General features: G+C 41.2%; 1 protein-coding gene and 5 non-coding genes across 7 annotated transcripts; 5 read left to right on the top strand and 1 right to left on the bottom strand.

The window, feature by feature from the left end:
- Window positions 1–1,652: 1,652 nt before the first annotated feature.
- Window positions 1,653–1,725, top strand: TRNAR-ACG (transfer RNA arginine (anticodon ACG)). Its single transcript has one exon. It is a non-coding gene; the product is annotated as a tRNA-Arg (tRNA).
- Window positions 1,726–2,351: 626 nt separating this feature from the next.
- On the top strand, window positions 2,352–2,424 carry TRNAV-CAC (transfer RNA valine (anticodon CAC)). Its single transcript has one exon. It is a non-coding gene; the product is annotated as a tRNA-Val (tRNA).
- On the top strand, window positions 2,402–11,138 carry HMGN4 (high mobility group nucleosomal binding domain 4). 2 transcript variants are annotated; one of them, XM_060163533.1, is made up of 3 exons: window positions 2,402–2,817; window positions 8,725–8,817; window positions 9,345–11,138. In XM_060163533.1, the coding sequence occupies exon 3, from the start codon at window positions 9,423–9,425 to the stop codon at window positions 9,693–9,695; it is 273 nt and encodes a 90-aa protein (XP_060019516.1). In that variant the 5' UTR covers window positions 2,402–2,817; window positions 8,725–8,817; window positions 9,345–9,422; the 3' UTR covers window positions 9,696–11,138. The 2 variants fall into 2 exon arrangements, with proteins under 2 accessions (XP_060019516.1, XP_060019517.1); XM_060163534.1 differs by lacking the exon at window positions 8,725–8,817.
- Window positions 11,139–19,377: 8,239 nt separating this feature from the next.
- On the bottom strand, window positions 19,378–19,450 carry TRNAK-UUU (transfer RNA lysine (anticodon UUU)). Its single transcript has one exon. It is a non-coding gene; the product is annotated as a tRNA-Lys (tRNA).
- Window positions 19,451–20,287: 837 nt separating this feature from the next.
- Window positions 20,288–20,359, top strand: TRNAA-CGC (transfer RNA alanine (anticodon CGC)). The gene has a single exon. It is a non-coding gene; the product is annotated as a tRNA-Ala (tRNA).
- A 475-nt stretch (window positions 20,360–20,834) lies between these two features.
- TRNAI-AAU (transfer RNA isoleucine (anticodon AAU)) lies at window positions 20,835–20,908 on the top strand. The gene has a single exon. It is a non-coding gene; the product is annotated as a tRNA-Ile (tRNA).
- Window positions 20,909–21,723: the final 815 nt, after the last annotated feature.

Raw genomic sequence — 21,723 nt, 5'->3', positions numbered from 1 at the left:
TCGGATGGGAAAATAAATTTTTATTTTGACTAACTTCTTACTGAAATTTTGTATTTTCTTCCATTATGAATGTAGGCAACAAAGCACAGTATATTTCAGTCCTTTTGACTTTATCACTATTGGCAAATCACAAATATTTTCACAGAAAATTACAATTGTTGCAAATTTTTTAAAATATTATTTATGCTCATTACTGCTTTGAAATTATAGTATTTATTAGAACTCCTGCTGGATATTATCATTTGGTGCATTAATAAAGGAGCATAAATATTATAAATTTTTAATAGTTTGATAACATATTTCAATATAATTGTTTTCCCCTTGAAATCTTATGTATTTATCTTTTTAATTTATATTTAAAAGTATTATTCTGTGATGGAGTCTATAACCACCAAAGTTCCTAGGGGTACATAATACCAAATCTGGTCAGAAGACCCCTATTTACTATCTGGGGAGAAATCCCTAACTAGATCTACCTTAACGTTTATGCAGAAACAGGAACATGTACATTTTTCTTAAGGGCTGTTGCAACCTTATGAACTGAAAACAAAGATTTTCTAAACACAATGTGTACATTCTCAATGTCAGGCAGTTTTATTCTGTTTAGTAGCCCTCAACTTAGTTCTTTTTTTGGGGGGGTGAAGTAGAAATGAATAGCTTTATTGTTTTGCCAGGCAAAGGGGGCCACAGAGGGTTAATGCTCTCAAAACTGTGTGTCCCCAGCCCTCAACTTATTTACGATGCTCACCAGGCATGGAGATAATGATTTCTTCTCAGAAATATAGACAGGCTGAAAGGCACACATAAGAGACGCTTCCTGAGAAAGCAAACAAATGCTCCTTTTAAAGGTGTCAAATTCTGAAATGTATGTCCTGAGGTAGGAGCAGCATGCGGTGAGGGTGCTTAGCATAGAGTCTTGCTTAAGTAAATATTGGAAATAAAATGTTTTCAGCGACCCAAGGAGAGACAAAAAGAATGTCAGATATATTGTCACCCTACAACGGCTTCCAATTTCCTACACAGTAAGAGCCAAAGCCCATACAAGGGTGTACAAGGCCAGAGGTCATCTCCCGGAGGTCTCCTAGCCCTTTCCGCTCAGCACTGGCCTCTTCGACATTGCTGGAACATCCCATGCACGCTCCCACCTCCATGCCTTTGCCCTGGAGATTTCCCCAGTTCCAGGTCGCTCTTTTCCCTGATACCCGTATTTATTGTTCATAACCTTTCCTGCTGGGCTTTTCCATTCTCTTTCCCGTTGGTCTTTTTTCCTCTAAGTGCTTATCACCATTATTTTATTTAGTGCTTTATTATCGTCTTCGCTACGTCCATGCAATCTTCTTGAGAGCAAGGATCACCTCTGTTTTCTTCACAGTTGTATTTCCGGTGCCATATTGGTTGAATGAATGAATGCATGAACGAAGAGATGGTACTGGGGCAGAGAATGCCAGGGTCTGTACAGACAGACTGAGAAAGCAGCACAGACGCTAGGGCCCGTGCAGGCGAACTGGCCGCCTGGGGAGTCCACGCGCTGCAGTCTGAGTTAGCCAGGAGGACGGGGCTTTCAGGGCAAGGCGCAGACCCCACAAGGTGGACCGGTTGCCGCCGCCTGGTTTCTGATGAAGGCATGCCCGCCTGCTAGGTGCTCAGGTGCAGGGCCAGTGGCGCAATGGATAACGCGTCTGACTACGGATCAGAAGATTCCAGGTTCGACTCCTGGCTGGCTCGGAGTACACATCACCGTTTTACTTCTTTCCTCTGCCGACCACTGAGAAACCCAATGGAGTTAGAAAATCCATTACAACGTGAAGTTTGCCTGGAAGTCTCGGGAGCGAGAAGGCCCCGCTTTTGACCACAGCCAGGGTCATCATTCCTTTGCAGAGCAAATTCCGCGTCCGGCCATGCGGTGGCACTAGCCAAAGCCAGACTGAGAAATGTGCGTGGCCTCCGTGTCACGCCCAGCTCCACCAGCTCATTCCTGCTGGAGGATGGGTTTGAGGTAACCTGGTAAGCAATGAGGAAGAAATTAAGATCCAGAAGTTCAGATTGAGAAGTAATAGTGAAGGGATTGAACTCTCTTTTGTTCTCCCCCATCCGGTCATTTCCAGAATAAATTATTAAGAATTTCGCTTCAGATCTGTACGCTGCAGGGGCTTGGTTTGCGCATCTAATTGGCCTCTCTGATTTGGGAGAGGGGTACAAGACGCACGCGCATATTAACCACGCACATTTGCTGGGACGAAGCGGCGGGGGGGGCGGGGCAGGGGGGGGAGGAAGTGAGGAAGTGGGAGGGAGGGAGGGAGGGGCGTGCTCTGTCGGGAGAACTATCAGCAGGGGTGAGCAGTTTCCACCGAGTTTCCGTAGTGTAGTGGTTATCACGTTCGCCTCACACGCGAAAGGTCCCCGGTTCGAAACCGGGCGGAAACAGCGTTGTTGTTTTCTTTCCCCCCTACCTGTGTGGATTTCCTTTAAAACTCCATTTATTTAAAAACTCTTCACGCCTCCTTTTCTTGTCTCTCTTGCCCCAGGCTGTGGTGCTGAAGCGACGCTGCTCGAGGTGGGTCCGGAGCCCGCGGCCCCGGAGGCGGACACAAGCATCGCGAGGGGGAGAACCGGGCTGTCCCCGGCTCTGCAAGGCGGCCCGACGCCCGCAGCCCCGGAAGCGCATCCTCGCCTTGCCTTCCTGTTCCCGGCAGCGCCCGGCTCCGGGCGTCTCTTCGCTGGCCCACTGTCCGCGCCGGCCCTGCCCCAGCCGAGAGCACCTGCGCGGCAGGCCCGCAGCTGGCAGCCTCGCGCCCCTCACACGGCCGCGAGACTCGGGTGAGTACCTTGGGGGCCTTAGCGTGCGTCTCCGGAAAATGGGGGTAGTCTCGCCGCCCTCCATAGATTTGGGACCCTCCTGCAATCTGGCCCTCGTCGTGATTAGGTGACCTCGGGCCCCCGACATTTCCACCTTGCTTTCCACTCTCCAGAACAGCTGCAGTGGCTCTCCTGAGCTTCGAGTGTGAATCTCTGGGAAAAGCGGAAGCCGGGAGGTGAAGATCGCAGGCCCTTCTGGGATAAGTCCCCACAGAGACTCTAGCGTAGAAAAAAGGGAGGCGAGGAGGGGATTTGAAAGCTTTGGGCCAGCAGGGCCGTGGCCTGGAAGAGGTCGTGGCGGGTGGGCTGGGCTGCCCTGGCCTGGGTTCTTTCTCGCCTCCCCTCCCCAGCTTACGAGGTGCCCCCTCCCGAGGGGACCCCGAAGGGCCGAGTCTTCCTCCGCTTTGGCCTTCTGCTCTTCCTGTCAAAAAGAAAAAAAAGATCCCAAAGTTAAGAAATGGGGCAACTGTGGATTTTGCGTATTGCCTTGAAGCTTGAGAAAAGTCACTGGCAGCACTTGTTTAAAATCAGGACTTGTGCCCTGGTGTCTGGCCTCTTACCGCTGTTTCTGACATGGCCTGCTTCCATGTTAATTGGATCTATCAAATGCTTTTCTGGGAAAGAACTCTTGATACAACACCAAACAGCCTCAGGTATATTCTCAGGATCTTCTTCTTAGATGTATTATTATTATTATTACTGTTTCTAAGAGATAGCCAAGGCCTAGTGTCTCAGATCGCATCGCTCCAGATTCCCTCAAATGACTGACAGGAATGTGATGTTTTTATGGCCATAAGACAAGAATAAACTGTTTACTCTTCCTCCCTTCCTCCCTCCCTTCCTTTTTTTTTTTTTTTTACAGGCAACTTGTATAGGCATCCCTTCCCCAGCCCTATTATTCCTCCATTTTCATACCTTCTCTGAAACACCAATGCTTTTATCATCTTGTAGTTTCCCTTGTTAGCAAGACAATAAGTTTGGCAGGTGCTCAGTGCAAATTTGTCTAATACATTTTCATTTAAAATTCCCTCTATAGGGAGACGCAAGAGGGAGGAGATATGGAGACATATGTATATGTCTAGCTGATTCACTTTGTTATAAAGCAGAAACTAACACACCATTGTAAAGCAATTATACTCCAATAAAGATGTTAAAAATTTTTTTAAAAATAATAAAATTCCCTCTATACCACTCAGAAATACAGGTGAGTTAATGTGGTGCCCTGCGAGGAGCAAGGGTCTTGGGCCTAGGAGGTGATGGGGATTTGTCCTCTCCATCTTTCTATGATGCCAAGGGACAGGAATACTTTAGCTGGGAAGCTGAGTGTGCCCCACGCCAACCTGTTGCAGATGGGTGACTGTTTGAAGCTTATGGCTCTCTCCTTGTCTTTAAACCAGGTGTGTTCTGGCAAGATGAAGCAGCAGCCCTACCATTTTAGACACTCTGCCCTTTCTCACCTTCTCCCACTATCCCTCCCTTCCTCCCCCAGTCTCCCTCATTTAACCTCAAATGGAAGCTCTGGGCTGCTCACCTTGTCTGATATTTCCTTTGAAAGGTGGAGAACAAATAGGCCCTGGGGAGTGGCTGACACTGTGTGACCTCTTGCTCCTGTATAGCGCTGCACCTTGAATAGGGTCTTTTATTTGTTTTTTTTTTACTATATCCTCTATTCTCTCCTTCCTAAGCTTGGTGTTGTAATCTTCTTCCAAGTCTTCTCTCCAGCCCCAAGGCACTATCTTGCCATAAATAAGAGGCAGAGAGAAGAGGGTGGCCTTCTGGCTTTGGGGTGGGATTGAGACTAGACCCCAAGTTAGAACAAACTCCTTGGAACCCAGTTCAGTAACGGTCAAGGGAGCGAAAGGACGTTGCTAAAATGTGCCTCTCCTGGGGATGGCGTGGGAGTGTGTATTGGATGAGGTGGGATTTGGTCCTTGGATACTGGAGAGAGACTCATGATGAAAGAGAAAAAAAAAACATGGAAAAAATATTCTGAGAGCTGGGCAAAACATCAAAATTAATCTAATCCAAGATGCGTCATAGGTCACTGAGATCTTTATACTCTTTCCTTCTGTATTAGTTTGCTAGGACTGCCATAACAAAATGTCACAGACTGAATATCATAAATAACAGAAATTTATATTCTCACAGTCCTGGAGGCTGGAAGTCCAAGATCAAGGTGGTGGCAGGTTTGGTTTTCTTGCTGTATCCTTACATGGTCCTCTCTCTCTTTGTGTTGTCTGTGTCCTAATCTCCAGTATGACATTAGTCATATTGGATTAAGACCTACCCATAAGACTTCATTTTACCTTAATCACCTCTTTAAAGGCCCCATCTCCCAGTACAGTCACAGTCTGAGGTACTGAGGGTTAGGACTTAAACTTATGAATTTGTGGGGGGGGGCGGGCACGGACACAAATTCAGCCCATTTCTGGGAACAGAGATTGGTGTGTTTTGTATATTATTGAAACAGTTTGGGGAATTCCCAGAAGTTAACTTTGCAGAAGATTTTAGCATACCTGCATCTCCTCATCTTACTAATCATTTGCATATTTTTATTGCAGAAGAAATACATCATTTGCTTTTTATTTCTCTATTAGTCTTTTTTTTTAGGCTATTTCTGTCAGTACATTTAAATATATAGGTCTTTTTCTAAAATTAAAAAAATTCAAGTCTTCATAGGTAAGAAAAGGACTTTAAGAAATGGATGTTCCCTCTCCCTGTGAGGCTGTTAAGAGGGATACCTTTCCACATCCTAAAACCAGCAAGTTCATTAAATGAAGAGTTAAACTGAGACTTTCACAAGAATTTCAGTCCAGTTCTTTACAATATGAAGACAAGTTATTCAAAAATTTCACTAACTTGTTCTGTTGTCTGTTAATATAATTTTGCCCTGGAAAGTGTTATTTTAACAAAAGGGAATTGTTAGATTCCTACAACTTTTAAAATTGTTGCCATGTCTTGGGAAAATAACCTCAGTATCTGTCTTGATAATTTCTTGCCTCATTGATAAATCTCTGTATTCCCAAAAGTTATATTACTTAAAAGATTTATCTGCCACTCCTGAAACTAAAATAATATTGCACATCAACTATATTTCAATTTAAAAAACTATAAAATTTTTAAAGTAAAAAAAAGTCTTTAAAAAAAAGATTTATCTGCCAGTTAATAATTTTTCTTTTCATTCATATGCATGATGGAATATTTGTAATCCTATGACTTATATATTTTATTACCTAACAAATTATTTTTTCTTTTTTTAATTCTTAAAATGTATTTATTTGTTTTTAGTTAGTAGACTTTATTTTTTTAGAACAGTTTCAGGTTTACAGAAAAATTGAGCAGAAAGTACAGAGTTCTCATATATTTCTCCTCCCTCTACCTCATTTTCTCCATTATTAACTACTTGCATTGGTGTGGTAGTTTTGTTACAATAGATGAGCCAATATTTATACATTATTATTAACAAATTATTACTGTTAACTAATTCTTATTATTATTTACATTAGGGTTCCATGCTCTGTATACAGTTCTATGGATTTTGTCCAGTGCGTAATGTCATGTATCCACCATTACAGTCAGTAGCATACAGAATAATTTCATTGCCCTAAAAATCTTCCCTGTTCTCCATCTCAAATAATTTCTTTTAAATTAACACCACTGTGTGGTGAGAGCCTCTCCCTCCCCGACCTCCTTGGCCTTCATGAAAATGAAATAACCTTTTATCCCACCAGCCTTTTTCATTATTTGTGCATCTGTCTCCTATATTTGTAAGGTCAGCCACCTGTTCTCCTGATAAGCTTCCTAAATGTGAGTTTCAAGGAACTAATCTATATTCATATACTCAGATCCAAAATCCAGCTAGTGGCCTCTTTTCCTTGAGTTTATCTTTATTGTCACCTGCTGTGTTTGGGCCTTTGACACGTGCCGATCGTGGTTCCCCTGCTTGGGATGGACTGCAAGGGATCCAACATGAAGACTGAGCCTAGGAAACAGACTGTGAGCATTCCCAGGACAGGACATGGGCTAAGAAACGGAATTTTGGAGTGAGATGGAAGGAGAATGGTATGGAGTGTCCATTGTTTAGGGAGGTGTGTCGTAGAACAGAAGCTCTCACTTTGGTTTCCTCTCTCATTCTCTGGTAACAAAAAGACCTTTAAGAATATATGCAGATTATTTAGGGTGACCTTATTTATTGTCCAAGTTGGCACACTTTTGAGAGTAAAAGGGAGCATTATTAATAATATACTAGGGCAACAGGCGCAAAACAAGTCACCCAATATTAGACCAAATGAGTTTCATGCCGTAAAAAATCTCTCAATGTTGCTTTCTTCATGGTAAGAACAGCTGTCTTTTCCTCCCTGTTCCTTTCTGGGCACACCATTACCATACCCAGAGTTGACCTTTGTGATCTCTGGCATCCTTCTCAATTATTTTCTTTGCACATTTTTTTCTTCATTGTGTTCGATTTTGGATAAAACAACAACAACACACTTTTGTTCTTTAAGAATTGTCCAAACATTTCTTTAGTGGTGCATTTGGGAGAGAGTAAACTAGGCATAAATTCATGTGATGTCTAGGGAAAGATGTCCTTGGGAGCGAGCAGGTTGGATCTGGCTGGGTCAGCAGAATTGCAGGGTGTCTCTGTGGCAACCGGAACTTTTGGACCCACCAGTAATTTAGAATATTTAGAGGCAAGGCAAGAGCACAGTAAGGGAAGAGAAGGGCCCAGCTAATTCCTTATTAGCTTTTCAGTGAACTGCTGTTCAACATGAGATTAGAACTGTTTCTCCTCTCAATTTTTAATCTCTGTTTCCAAAGTTCCTTACAAGGTACCAAGGGAAATAATGACTGATTCAAGGCGCACTCCCACTTTGGCTTCTTCCCTCTTCTTTATACTCTCACATCTCCCTCTGTTCCATGAGAAGAAAGGAAAACTGCAAAATTTCCAGAAATTCTAGTCATAGTGGGAAAATGGGGGAAGAATAGATAATGAAAGTAGATAGAAAATAGAAAAATAGATAACGAAATTATCATATAATCAAATTACCAAGTGATAATTTGATGTTTTCGCACCATTTACAGGTGGTTGCCTTTGTTATCCAAAGAACATAAAAATCAAATCTAAGTTTGCTCAAAAAAAAAAAAAATCTAAGTTTGCTCAAGGACCATGTTTGCCCATTCTATCTAGATGGTGAGGTCGAGCAAAAACACAAAACAAAACTCTGGAGCAATTTAGAGAAAAGATAATAATTTTTTTTTTTCTTAAAATAAAACATTGTGGAGTAGGGCAGGGCATACGGTTACAGAATTCCCTAGGAAACATTTTCAGGGGTGGGGCAGAAGGTGTGAGTGGCTAGTTTTGTCCCAGAGTTTTAAAAAAGTCCCACAGTGTTTGAATGCCAGCCATGGACCTGGGTCCTAATTGCCCAAAATTGAAATAAATCACGTCTATTTGTGTGGCCTTGAATCTGTGCTCAGGGCTGCGCACCTTCTTAAAGTGGCTTTTATTCTTGAGCAGACACATAAGTGTTGTTCCCCACCCGCCTCCAGTTTAAGGAAGAGAACTCCCATGCCCTGTCCAACTACCATCCTTTTCTTAACTCCCTGAGGTGACTACTGTCCTGATTTTTAAATTTATCTCTTGCTTTTTTGACTACCTACTTGCAGCCTAAACAAGTCATTTAGTTTTATACTTATAAATGGATCCATACTGTAGATCCATCTTGTAACTCGCTCTTTTTTGCTCAACATTATGTTCTTGAGATTCGTCCATGGTTTTGCATATAGCTGTAATCTATTCATTTCTGCTGCTGCATAGTATTCCCTTGCATAGATATTACCAAAATGTATTTATCTATTCTATTGCAGGACACTGAATGGTTTCCAGGTTTTTGAAATTACAGGGTTGCTAGAAACATTCTTGTAGGGGTCTCCTGTGCACAGCCCCAAGAATTCCTCCAGGTAAACACCTAGAAGTGAAATTGCTTTAAATAATGCCACACACTAATTTACACACATATAAACACACACCCTAGCAGTGTATGTGTTTTAATTGTTCCACATCTGCTGAGCCCTCAATATTGTCAGACAATATAGTTTTCACCAATTTGATGGATGTGAAATGTTATATCCTGTGATTTTTGTATTCATTCCATATTACTAATGAAGTTGACCTTTTTTTTTGCTTATTCACCAATCATGCTTTTTCTAAGAAGTACGTATTAACACTTTTGCCCATTGTTTTTAAATTTTCATTTTGTCCTTTTCTCATAGATCTGTAGGATTTCTTTACATATTCTGGACTCTAATCCTTTGTCAGTTATATGTATTATGAATATCTTTTCCCCAGCTTGTAACTTATCTTCTTTTTATGCATCTTTTTGCTATATAAAAATTACTAATTTTAATATAGTCAAATTTGAATTTTAATGTAGTTAAATTTGTCAGACTTTTCCTTTACGGTTTACACTTTTTGTGTCTTGTTAAAGAAATCTTTCTAGGAACAGTGAGGAAGACAGAAGAACCACTTAGGCTGGTAAAGCCATCTGCCAGGCACTACTGCCACCATGCCCAAGAGAAAGGCAAAAGGAGATGCTAAAGGTGACAAAGCAAAGGTGAAGGATGAGCCGCAGAGGAGATCGGCACGGTTGTCTGCTAAACCTGCCCCTCCAAAACCAGAGCCCAGGGCAAAAAAGGCCCCTGCAAAGAAGGGAGAGAAGCTGGCCAAAGGGAGAAAGGGGAAAGCAGAAGGCAACAAAGATGGGAACAACCCTGCAAAAAACCGAGACGCCTCCACAGTCCAGTCACAGAAAGCAGAAGGCACCGGGGATGCCAAGTGAAGTATACTTTTTTGATAGCTCTGTACTTCTAGTGACTCTACTGTTTGAAATACTATTTTTTTTAAATCAAATTTTGTAAAAACGTAGATTTTTTTTTTTTAAGTTATGTTGTTAGCACACAAGACGCTTCGTTGTTATCTTTTGTGGAAAGGGCAAAATAACCACTAGTAGAATGTTTCAGAAGCTGGATTGAAATGGGGGAAAACAGAATTTTCTATCGTATTTGAAGATTATTCTTGGTTCCCAGGAGAGATTCTCCGACATTCACACATGACAGCCACTATGGCTCAGAAGCCTTACCGTGTGGGGAAGCAAAACTTCATGTCTTCTCCTTTCCTGATGCCATCAAAAACACATCCTTGACTTCCTGAAACCAAGAGTCATGATGTGGCCTTGGCACCCCTAGAATCAGCTGCGTCAAGTAACAATACTCAGGATTTCTAGTGATGACATCAAGATGGTATTGCTCAGAAGAGCCAGGATTCCTGTTTGTAGTTTGTGGATCATCTCATTAATAGTCCTGGAGTTTTTAGTTCCTTTCCTCCATGTCAGAGGTGACCTGTGAAAAGCTCTTATATGCCTCATGTGAAATATTCACCCTTTCTGAAAACTTTCCTGTTCATTGCAGCAACAGACTTTGTTGACTTTTTGGAGAGGGGAGTTTGGAAGTTGTAAGATGTTATGGATTGTCACCCATGTCCTGCTGGAAGTAACTATTTTTGAAAAGTATCTTATAAAGCTGGATACAAGTTGGCTTCATGGGAGGGGAGGGATCATTTCCTACTCCAAGTCATAAAGATATCCTTTACTGCCTTGTAAAAGTTTTATAGTTTTGCTTTTCACATTTGTCTTTAGTCTTCCCTGAACTGATTTTTGCAAAAATATGAGATAGTAATTCAATATAATATTTTTTCCATATGGTAAGTGGTTGTCCCAACCACTTGGTTGTCCCAACTTTTCTGAAAAGTTCATCCTTTCCCCACTGATCTGTAATAGTGGCTCTTTTCATAAATCAAGTTTCTTTTGCACGGGGCGGGGTGGGGGGAAGCTGGGAGAGGTCTGTTGATGGTTTCGATTCTGACTTACTGGTCAATTTGTCTAACCTTGTGGCAATACTATACAATCCTGAGTACTACAACTTTAGAAAAAGGTCTTGATATCTCAGGACAAATACCACCTCCACCTTTAACATCACCACCAAACTTTTCTTCGTTGGAGTATCTTGGCTATATTCTTAGCCAACTGCTTTTCCATATAACTTCTAGAATTAGATTGACAAGTTCCAAATCAAACTAACAAAAGGTGGAATTTTTATTGGATTTGTATTAAATTTATAGATTAATTATAATATTGAGTCTTCCAATCCATGAACATGGTATAATTCTCCATTTATTTAGGCTTTCTAAATGTCTTTCAATAAAGTTTTATAATTTTCTCCATAAACGTTTTCTTTTGTTAATATTTCTTAGGGACTGTACACTTTTGGATGCTACTTTATATGGTATGTTTTTAGTTGCTACATTTTCTGTTTTCAGCTGATTTTTATATTCAACAACCTTGCTAAAACTCATTAATTCTTATGTCTGTGTAATCTTTGAGGCTTTCTACATAGATAACTATATATTCTTTTTGTTTTGTTTTGTTTCTTCACAGTCATTATACCTTCTTTTCCTTTTTCTAGTTCTAGGCATTGTCTAAGTGCTGGAGGTACAACAGTGAACAAAACAAAGTCTCTGCTTTCACCAAGCTTATACTCTAGTGGGGGAGGGTGCGGAAGATACACAAATGTATGTGACAGGGTGCTTTAAATAAACAAGTATAAGTGGGTGCGATTTAGATAGGGTGATTAGAGAAGTCCTCTCTGATGAGATGACATTTGAGCAGAGCTCTTAATGAAGTAAAAGAATAAGCTCTTAATGAAGTAAAGGAATAAGAGACTGACTCTGAGGGGAAAACATTACAGCAGAGGAAAAAGCAAATGCACAGATGAGGTAAAAATATGTTTGGCAGGGCTTCCCTGGTGGCGCAGTGGTTGAGAGTCCGCCTGCCGATGCAGCGGATACGGGTTCGTGCCCCGGTCCGGGAGGATCCCACGTGCCACGGAGCGGCTGGGCCCGTGAGCCGTGGCCACTGAGCCTGCGCGTCCGGAGCCTGTGCTCCGCAACGGGAGAGGCCGCAACAGTGAGAGGCCTGCGTACCGCAAAAAAAAAAAAAATGTTTGGCATACTGAGGAAGAACAAGGAGGCAGAAGTGGCTGAACTGGCATGAGGGAGAGTAAGAGTGATAGTTGATATGATTGCAGAGATAGCCAGGGGCCAGAAAATGGAAGATTCTCCGCATTGTCACTTTTCTCTGAAAATGATGGGATGCCATTAGAGTTTTGAATAGAGAAACCACACAATCTAAGTTATCAGTGTGTGTGTGTGTGTGTGTGGCTGATGCATGGGCAATAGGGTGTAAGGGGGGGAAGAGTTGAAGGAGACCAGTTAGATGGCTGTCACAACTGAACTGCTGGAAATTCTACTTTGTCCTGTTATGTTTCCATCCTTCCTCTGCTCAACTATTCCCACCCCATTTTAATTGGTAAATTACAAATATTATCTGTGCTTTCTCTTTGCCAAACAACAGAACAGGATCAAAGATAAACATTCCCTGTTGTCAAGAATCCAAAGTCAAATTCAGGAAAGTCAGCACTGTGTGTTTGGTGTTGTGATAATACTGCAGGAGGCCCTGACTCTGATGCCAGAGCATGAAAGGGTATTAGGAAGCACTTTCTGAGGCATAATTGACACCTAAGCAGCAAAATGAAAACAGAAGTTGGTCAAGCAAGGGGTGGGTAAAGACTTCTAGTAAGAGTAGTAACATTTGCAAAGATGTTAAGAGAATATTGTGCATAGTAGGTGTTCCATAAAGTATTCTTGAATCAAAAAAAGTTTAAATATGTAACCAAATAAGTTATATTGGGCTTTTTAAAATAATAAGGTATTTCTCATTAAGTGCTTATTTGTTTGCCAAACACTGTTCTGCTCAGTGATTTATAATGCATGCATAATTTTATTTCCATGACCCTATGAATTGAATCATATTACTGTTCCCATTTTTATATTTAGTGAAACTGAGACAGAGATTAAATAATTTGCCCTGGGGTCATACAGTGGGAGTAAAATTCAGATTAAGACCCATGTCTAGAACTCCAAGGCCAAGAAGGCTCCTCATTGTTAAAAAGATCATTGGTATAACCTCAAAGGTAATCCATCCAAAAATATATATGGTGTTTCTGAGTAAATTAAGGAATTTCCCAAGATACCACTAGGAAACAGTCAAATGTAAGTAATAATATTCTACTAGCTAAACAGTTGTAATTTCCAGTGAAGAAGATTAGTAATGCAAGGAAAATGAATTCCAGGGGAAAAGTGGTCATATGGAATTTAGAATTTTAGTGTATCTCTAGCAACATAAAGCTAGAAGGGATATTATTTCTGTACAAGGATGATAATTTTTTAGACAAATACTTATGAAGTGGACAAGAACAAATTAGGAAATTATAAATTAGCCTTTAAATCTCTTGCCCACTCTTCTGATCCATTTGGCATTTACATTCCTATTTGTAAATTCATAAATTAACATTCCTGGTTTATTAATACTCTGAGAATTTGGGTGTCTGACATGAAACAGCCTGAGTGATCCAGAGTTTTCAGTAATCAAATTTCTGACCATCAGAATTGAGGCATTGGTCCCCTAAGAGTTGGAAAGAAGAGGGAGGGAAACATTTTTCGTATCTGCCCTTGTCCCCTCTTCGTTGTAGTCTCAACAGTGGTCACTGTGCTCCTTGGGAAATGTACGTCATACCCTTGCAGACCCTGCGATAGCTTCCACCCGGGGTCATGCAAATAACCTACAAACTGTCAGCAGACGTGGCCAGACGCGCACCCCGACGCCCTGCCCCTGCGGCCGCACGGCGCCGGGACACACTTCCGAGCCCTTCTAGGTCGCCCCGAAGTCCGTGCTGCTAGGAGTCGCCTTGCGCCGGCCCGGCTGGAGGCTGGGACCATGAAGTTCTTTCCCTGGGTTGCTCCTCAGACCCTTCGCAGACCTTGCTCGGGCTTCCGGTCCCGGTCTCCAACCCCGAGTCCCCTTCAGTGAAGTCTGGGCCAAGGTCATTGCCAGCACCCGGCGGTCGCTGCGGGCGCGGGGCTTCTTAACCTTTTCGGTGCCTGGGAGCCCTCTGGTTTCGTGACGAAGCCAATGGAGCCCTTCTCAAATTATATTTTAAAAAGCATTAAAATAGGATAACAAAGAAAACCAATTATACTACAGAAACAGTTATCAATTAAAATAATTTGCGGTATAGTAACACGTGTGCTTCTTCATTAATATATTAAATATTAAACATCAAGACCCGTCTTATAACTACTGTAACTTCGAAACAGTTAAGTATGAGATATTTGTAACATACCTCATATCTCAAATATGGGGTATGAAAATGTAACTTTTCTTAGTGACAAAGCCGCAGGTACTTATCTTCTGACTGTAATTTGTTGCCAACATTCATCCGTGAAGGACATGCTAAATTTCAGTTAGAGGTTAGAGATATTAAAGATGTAATTTCTTTTTCCTATCCAAGTTCACCAGTCCCCAAGTTAAGAAAACCTCCAAAAGTGCTTAACACAGTGCCTGGCACAAAGTCCCCTCTTAACATGTAGATATTAGTAATTTTATTATAACTTTTCTCGCATCTGTTCAAATTTCTTTTAGGTGACCGTGATGAAGTTAATCAAATGAAATCTTGAAGGAGCACAAAGATAAATCGAGTTCAACCCATTAATTCAGTCTTTTTTTTAAAATTATTTTTTATTGAGGTATAACTGACATATAATATTGTATTAGTTTCAGATGTACAACATAATGATTCGATGTTTGTATACATTGTGAAATGATCACTACAATAAATCTAGTTAACATCCATCACCTTACATAGTTACAAAAATTTATTTTTCTTATGACAACTTTTAAGATTTACTTTCTTAGCAACTTTCAAAGATGTAATGCAGCATTATTAACTATATTAATTTCAGTTAATAACATATAACATATATAACTAAATATATGTTATATATGGGTTACATATATATAACATTCTGTTTATATATATATACATACATATATATATATTCAGTTATTTATATGTGAGTTCTAAAAGAGTGCTGTCTGCACACTCCTGCTGAGGTATAAAGGAAAGGAAAATGTGAATTTGGTGGTTGTAGGGAGTGGGGGGTTGGCAACTCGAAGAGAAAGAGAGGATGACATGTTTTTAAGGATTAATTCCTTGATTTATCCAGCAAATATTTTTAGAGCTTCAATTATGTGCCAAGACTACAAGGCAGGCCCAAGGGCCTTGCCTTCACCAGAGAGCAATGATACTCAGCTCCTGGAGACAGAGAAAAAGCTCTCCCATCTGAAGGAAGTGTAGAAAAAAGCAAAAGTGAACAGCTCCAAAGTTTGACTCCATCGTTTCTAAACCATCCATCCTTGCAAGGAAAGACTCAAAGGCTGCTTTGCCCAAAGGATTTAACTCTAGGCATGACCTTTGATAAGAAGACCTAGAAAGTGCCCATATCCTTCCACAACCCTGCAGCCACAGGTTAAGTTGAGGTAAGATGCAGCATAAGAACAAAGAAGTAGGTTGTGGGGAGAAATAACACCAGAGGCAAAGCAGTTCAGAAAGGTCTTTCTCTTACAAAGGAGTTCAGATTTTATCCTGCTGATCTTGAAAGTTTTAGCCCTGGGGAAAAGCCAGATCAGATTTGCATTTTACAAAAACCTCTGTGTCCTTGGCTTTTGTATGGTTGAATTAGAAGGAGGATATTGGAAGTGGAGGTTTCCCGCCTGTAAAGTATACTGCTTTATTCAGGCCTAAAAAAAGGACTTTCAGGAGGATGAGGCAGAACACATGCCTCCCTTGCTAAAAAAAATAGTTATAAGACAATTGCCATACTCCTCACACGAGATGGCAAGAACTTGAATTTGGGTGGTATGTTGGGAGCCGAAATGGAAAATTTTTCACAAAATTCCCTGCATCCTCCCTCTTAAGTATTTAAAAGGTAGACTTAGTTAGGGATTGGATATGAAAGAGTGAGGTAAGGGAGGGAAAGGAGTCTGAGAAGGGACCCTAATTCCTAGCTTTGGCATTTATGTGGACAATTGTAAAACTAACTGAGATAAGGAATATACGAGAGAGAAGAGGAGAGGGGAGAGACTGATGAGTGTAAAGAAATGTGAAAGTTCTGAAATTTACCCAACTTGCGAGCTCAGCTTGTTAAGTTAGCCTGGCACACACAGTTTCATGGATGCTGGTTCAACTCACGAGACTCCTGGGTCAGAGACAATGCACAGTTTATTATTCCAGGAATAACAATAACCAGATTATCAGCATATTTTCTCTGATTCCCCGCCTCCAATTTCCAGAGGGCAACACATGACATCTGTACATTCAGTGGATTGTGTTACAGGACGGAAACCCTAAACCTGGGGATCCCAATTCTTTAATAATGAGCAGTAAACATGCCTGCCTGTTGCTCTGGAGAGAAACATTATCTCTGTCTTCCAACGGTGTTTGCTATATAAGCATCCTTGAAAACATAATCCAGAACAAAGGACAGTCAGTGCCCCACTAGCAATACATGCAGAAATGTGAGCGATCCATGACGAACTATCTCCTAACAATGAGTTGTTCTCACTAGCTGAGTTTTGTTTTTTAAACAAAGTCTTCCAAGACTAGATGAGTTGGGTGGAGGGTACGTGAGATTTCAAAAGTGAAAAAGAGTGAGGCCAGTTTACCTTAACAGGCCAGAAGCTCCAAAGAACCTCCACAGAACTGTTGACATCTAATTAGTTATTTGTATGCTTTTTCTGTTTTTTTTAATATATATATATATATTAATAAACAGTAGAAAAGAAGTGTGGTTGACAATGTAGCTTGGGAATCTGAAGGTTTATCTAAAGTCACCTGCCTAATAAAAGGGTAAATGACCCATGGAATCTTCTAGTAGCTTTTCCCTCTAGGCACTACCTCAAGGTACCTAGGCTTCTTGAATGGAGGATGCAGGTTTTGACTGGTAAAGCAAATTATTAGAATTAGTTGAGTTTTTTTAAAATTTGTTTTTAAATGGAGGTATAGTTGACTTACAATAGTATATAAGTTTCAGGTGTACAACATAGTGATTCATAATTTTTAAAGATGATATTCCATTTATAGTTATTATAAAACATTGGTTATATTCCCTGTGCTGTACAATATATCCTTGTAGCTTATTTATTTTATACGTAGTAGTTTGCACCTCTTAATCCCCTACCCAGAACTCATTGATTTTAAGTGTTTGAAGATATCCAGGCTAATGGGGACAGGTTTAGAGATCGAGAGAATAGTGTAGGATGGAGATATAATTTATCTGTTAATTTAATCCAGTGCCATTTTGTAACTACCTACTATATAAGCTGCTTGACTCCTGGAATTGGAGTAACATTCTTGGCAAGTCTGTCAGTCAGCCAATCGCATCCAGGTTGCACACAGATAACAATCAGTTGTTGTTGGCGCACAGATAACAGTCAGCTCAGGAAGGCTGGTGTTTCAGCCCACTAAGATCCAAGCTGCAAAATGTAAAAGCTCAAATGATTGTCTTCTCTTTCTATCTCAAACCTCCCCCAAAGGCTGCGAATAGAATCTTTTGACTCTCAGCTAAGTATACATACTGACATATCGGTAAGTCCTTCATCTTCTCAAGAAGTGTAGCAGCTCAACATTTATGATCTTACTGCTTGGCACACTCTCTGAGACCAGGTCAGAATCATCTGGAATTATTCAATTTTGTGATCACCCCCCCTCACCGCTTATTTTAAAAATGTTGTGAGAAACATTTTTAAAATGTTGTGAGAAAGAGGAAAGTTTAATTAGAGTTCGAGGAAGTTTCTTTTCTTTTCAAAAAGCTCGGAGCATTGTAAAAAACAAAACGAAAAAAAAACTTGTGGGGTCACAGCCCAAATGGGCTTCCTTACAGACAGAAAAAGCTTTTATCTACAGGTGTGTGGCCTTCTCAAAGTTACAAGGTGACAAACGCTGAAAGAAAAGATTTCTTGTGTGACTCTAACAGCAATAATAATGATGATCACATTGGGTTACTTCTTCTGCAGTATTTTCTTGCTGCAAAATGCTACACTCTCTGAGGACTGGCCTCGAGGCTCTCACGTTATGAGGCTCATATGCTGCCTACCATGCCAACAAGGCAAATGACGGGAGTGTTCTGTTATTCTTTTCTAGAGGTTTTATAACTTGTTTGGTAATTTTTAATAGCAAAGTAAAATCTTATTTGTCTGTTATCTGCTGGATCCATTGGGATGAACTTTCTGCTTTGGGGAGTTACCAAACGAGGTCTCAATCAAGGGCTGCCAAGTTATGCTGCTTTAGTAGTTCCTAGCAGGGCAGAGATGGTGTTGGTGCCCCTGTGCTCAGGTGACTTGAGGCTTTGGGTCCTCTAGAAGAGTGAACTTGGATTTAGAGGAAAAGGTGGTATAGGCAGGTTACTCAGCATGTAATGGGGAAGAATAATTTACTTTAACCTTTGTATTCTATTGCTTTTGCTACAAGTTAGTCACTAAAGGGATGTTGCCTATAAGCTTAGCTTATACATTATGGCTCATCTCTGAGAACCCTTCCTCCCATGTAATGAGCGTTAAGCTAAAATACCTTTGTTTAGCTCACAGGAAACCTCCTGACCAGGCCCACCTGTGAATGGCTGCAGGAAGGAAGAAATTAACGCATCCTAGAACCAGGACTTTGCTCCCTCCCCTTTTAGTGTAAAAGAAGCCTGAATTCTAACTCAGGGAGATGGTCCTTTGGGACACTAGTCCACCATCTTCTCCTTCTGCTGGCTTTCTGAATAATGTCGCTATTCCTTGCCCCAGCAACTCGTTTCTCAATTTATTGACCTGTGATTCTGCTAGCGGTCTGAGCTTGGACTCGGCAACAAGCACAGTACCCATTGTTCTGTACTATGTGTTAGGTTTCATCTTTATGATCACCCTACAGCCCAGTGTTTCTCAATGAGGGAGATATAAAATGAATTTAAGCATGGGTATCACCCAGCATTTTTGAGAATAACATGGAATCTGAAATAGAATGCAATGCATGTGGTAAGTGGTAATTCAGGCAACTTTTGTTCCTGTTACACATGTGTGTGTGGGTCCAGATGTAAACTAAACTACAAACTGGTCATGGCCAGTGGAAAGCACTGCCCCTAGGCCACAAATTCTGAGTATGGTGCCACCTCCTCTATCCAGTTTACCTGGGCATCCCCAGAGCTGAGCTCTGAGAGGAGCACACCAGTGTAGAGAAGAGCGAGCAGTTCTGCACATTGGCTGCTTTTCAAGAAAGAGTTTGGCCTTTGATAATTTGTTACCATTGTTAATGAAACTTTTACTCGAGCTCTAGATGAAATGTTTTGTGCTGTGGCTTCCGGCTAAAAGGCCCTTCTATTTTCTGAAAAGGTCCTAGGTTGTGATAACTATGCCATGCTCAGGGTCCCCTCTTTTCTTCTTTAGGGAAATCGGCTTGTGATTTGAGTTTACCTTTCTTTCTGTTACTATTCTTTAGAGATGAATATATAGGAATAGGAAAAGAAAACGACAACGCCCAAACAGGGACTTGAACCCTGGACCCTCAGATTAAAAGTCTGATGCTCTGCCAACTGAGCTATCCGGGCTCACACAAAAAAAAAAAACAACGCCTTCCACATCAACTATAGTCAATTTATGCATACATTCAGAAGAACGATTTTAGGCATTTCGCCTGTGATTCCGGTTCAGAGCTGGCTATTCAGAAAATGCTTGGCATAGAAACTCAGCCACAGTGAAGGTCTTTAAGGCCGCGATAAAACCATATTACATTAATTATAATGTCTCCCCAAATTGTATCTTTCTCGCTCACTCTAGTTTAGATATATACTATATGTATATAAACACTGTATCTCTATGTAGCATATAGAGATATATTCAATAGTACCATATAGAATTCAGTGCAGTCAAAAACTGCAGGTTGGCCTTTAGTTCCTAGGCTTCCCAGAGAAACAAGTCAAATATTCTACATTTGGGCCCAAACACTTTCAAAAGGAAGCCAATCCAATGCTGATGCTTTTAAGGGATAATTAAATCACCTTTCGGCCGCTCTTTGGATACCTGAATATAGGTCTAGGGACTGAGGGAGCGATTTGATTTCGTGCTGGGTCTCAGCTGTCTTTGGAGAGGGGGAAAAAAGGAAAAAGAAAAAAGGAAAGAAGCTTTTAAAGGAGAGTCCCACTCTCTTTTTTCTCGTCAGATTTCGTTCCGTCTCTAAGTTAAGTGCTTGACAAGGGTCCAATGACTGGAAGGCTTTCTCCACTCGAAATGCCCATGAACGTTGCCCCATTAACCATTTCAAGATTTTGCTGAATAAGCAAAGGAGAATTTAATTTAAGCATTCAGAAAATCTTAGAGTTGCAGAGGGGGAAAAAAATTCAGATTCAAAGAATTGGGAAGTGCTACAAACGTATTTTCTGCAGGATGGGGATGTAGCTCAGTGGTAGAGCGCATGCTTCGCATGTATGAGGCCCCGGGTTCGATCCCCGGCATCTCCAGGTTCTTTTATCTACATAATCAGAAATTGCCCTTTAAAAACATCAATGCTTACTTTGTATCCTCCTCTAATTTTCTCAGTACTCTTTTAGCCACGGCGTATAGAACTGTATACGTAGAGAGGGAAACAGGATACCGCTGAAGTTTTTTAGGATATCTGTAATGAATGAAATTGAAAACGCAGAAAAGCACACCCAATGGACAGATGGCCGAAGAGGAGCAACTTGGAAACTTGCCCAGGATCCATTAGTGAACGGCTAGCTGTGGTAACGGGCCTGAAAACACTCAAAGGGGAGGAGGAGGTATTGTTGCTGAGTCATGGTACTGAAAAGTAGGACAAATGTTGGGAAAAGGACGAAGCCTTGTTTGGTGTAGGCGAATCCAGCAGCTCAGATACACAATACTGTTCCTATTATCAAAACATCAAGAACGAGAAAAGTTTCTTGTAAAGGCTTCCAAAGAAATAGAATAACGGGCGGCCGGTTAGCTCAGTTGGTTAGAGCGTGGTGCTAATAACGCCAAGGTCGCGGGTTCGATCCCCGTACGGGCCAGAGTTACCTTTTAACCACGACTGTGATTTAACCGTGAAATAGTTTTGATTACTTTCCAGCCAAACTGTCCAACGACTGTCCTACGAGACAACCTGCGGTATCTCCACAAGAGACAGTTTGCCACAAGTCCAAATCATCCTAGGGAGTCCAGAGCACACGTCTTTGAGCAAGACAGATTGCTCAAAATTTTGTCCAAGAGAAGCAGAAAAGCAGCAAGACACCTTAGGAGTTATTAAGTTCATTAGAAGGAAAAACTGTCACCAGTTTGTTTAGTGGCCAAACACTGCCCTCGAAATAGTCTGAAAACATACTGAGATGCGGGGCAAGTGTGAAAAGGCAGTGTTCATGATCTCCGATTGCTCAGTTGAGGATTTCTATTCGGTTAGATCATCCCTCACATGAAGGGAGGACTCCCATATTGGGAAAAGTGTTTTCTTGTTACTTTGATTTTTTTAGGTAAGAAAGGACTAAGCCCTTTTCCAGAATCTACTTTGCCGTCTGTCACCAACCAGTTGGTCCACGTTGACCGACACCAGCAGACCCTCTGTTTCGTCCACTTCTCGATGTTACGCCTCTTGAATCAGTCTCATTTTCCACCAAAACCGACTTTCTGAACACTAATTATGTATCCCCTTGTTCCTTGTACAACGAATTTTCTTTATTCATTCACGACCTCAGAACTTTATATCCCGTTGAGTGAATTTTCACTATTTTCCGTGGAAAATACTGAGATCAAGCCAAGAGGAGTTAGGGAGCTTGTCAAAAATGCAGCTTATTGGGCCTCACCCCCAGGGACTTAGACTCAGTAGATTTGA

Source organism: Lagenorhynchus albirostris, chromosome 10, assembly GCF_949774975.1.
Source record: "Lagenorhynchus albirostris chromosome 10, mLagAlb1.1, whole genome shotgun sequence".
Taxonomy (NCBI): domain Eukaryota; kingdom Metazoa; phylum Chordata; class Mammalia; order Artiodactyla; family Delphinidae; genus Lagenorhynchus; species Lagenorhynchus albirostris.
Note: the sequence above shows the minus strand (reverse complement) of the source record. Positions and strands in the feature narration are given on the sequence as shown.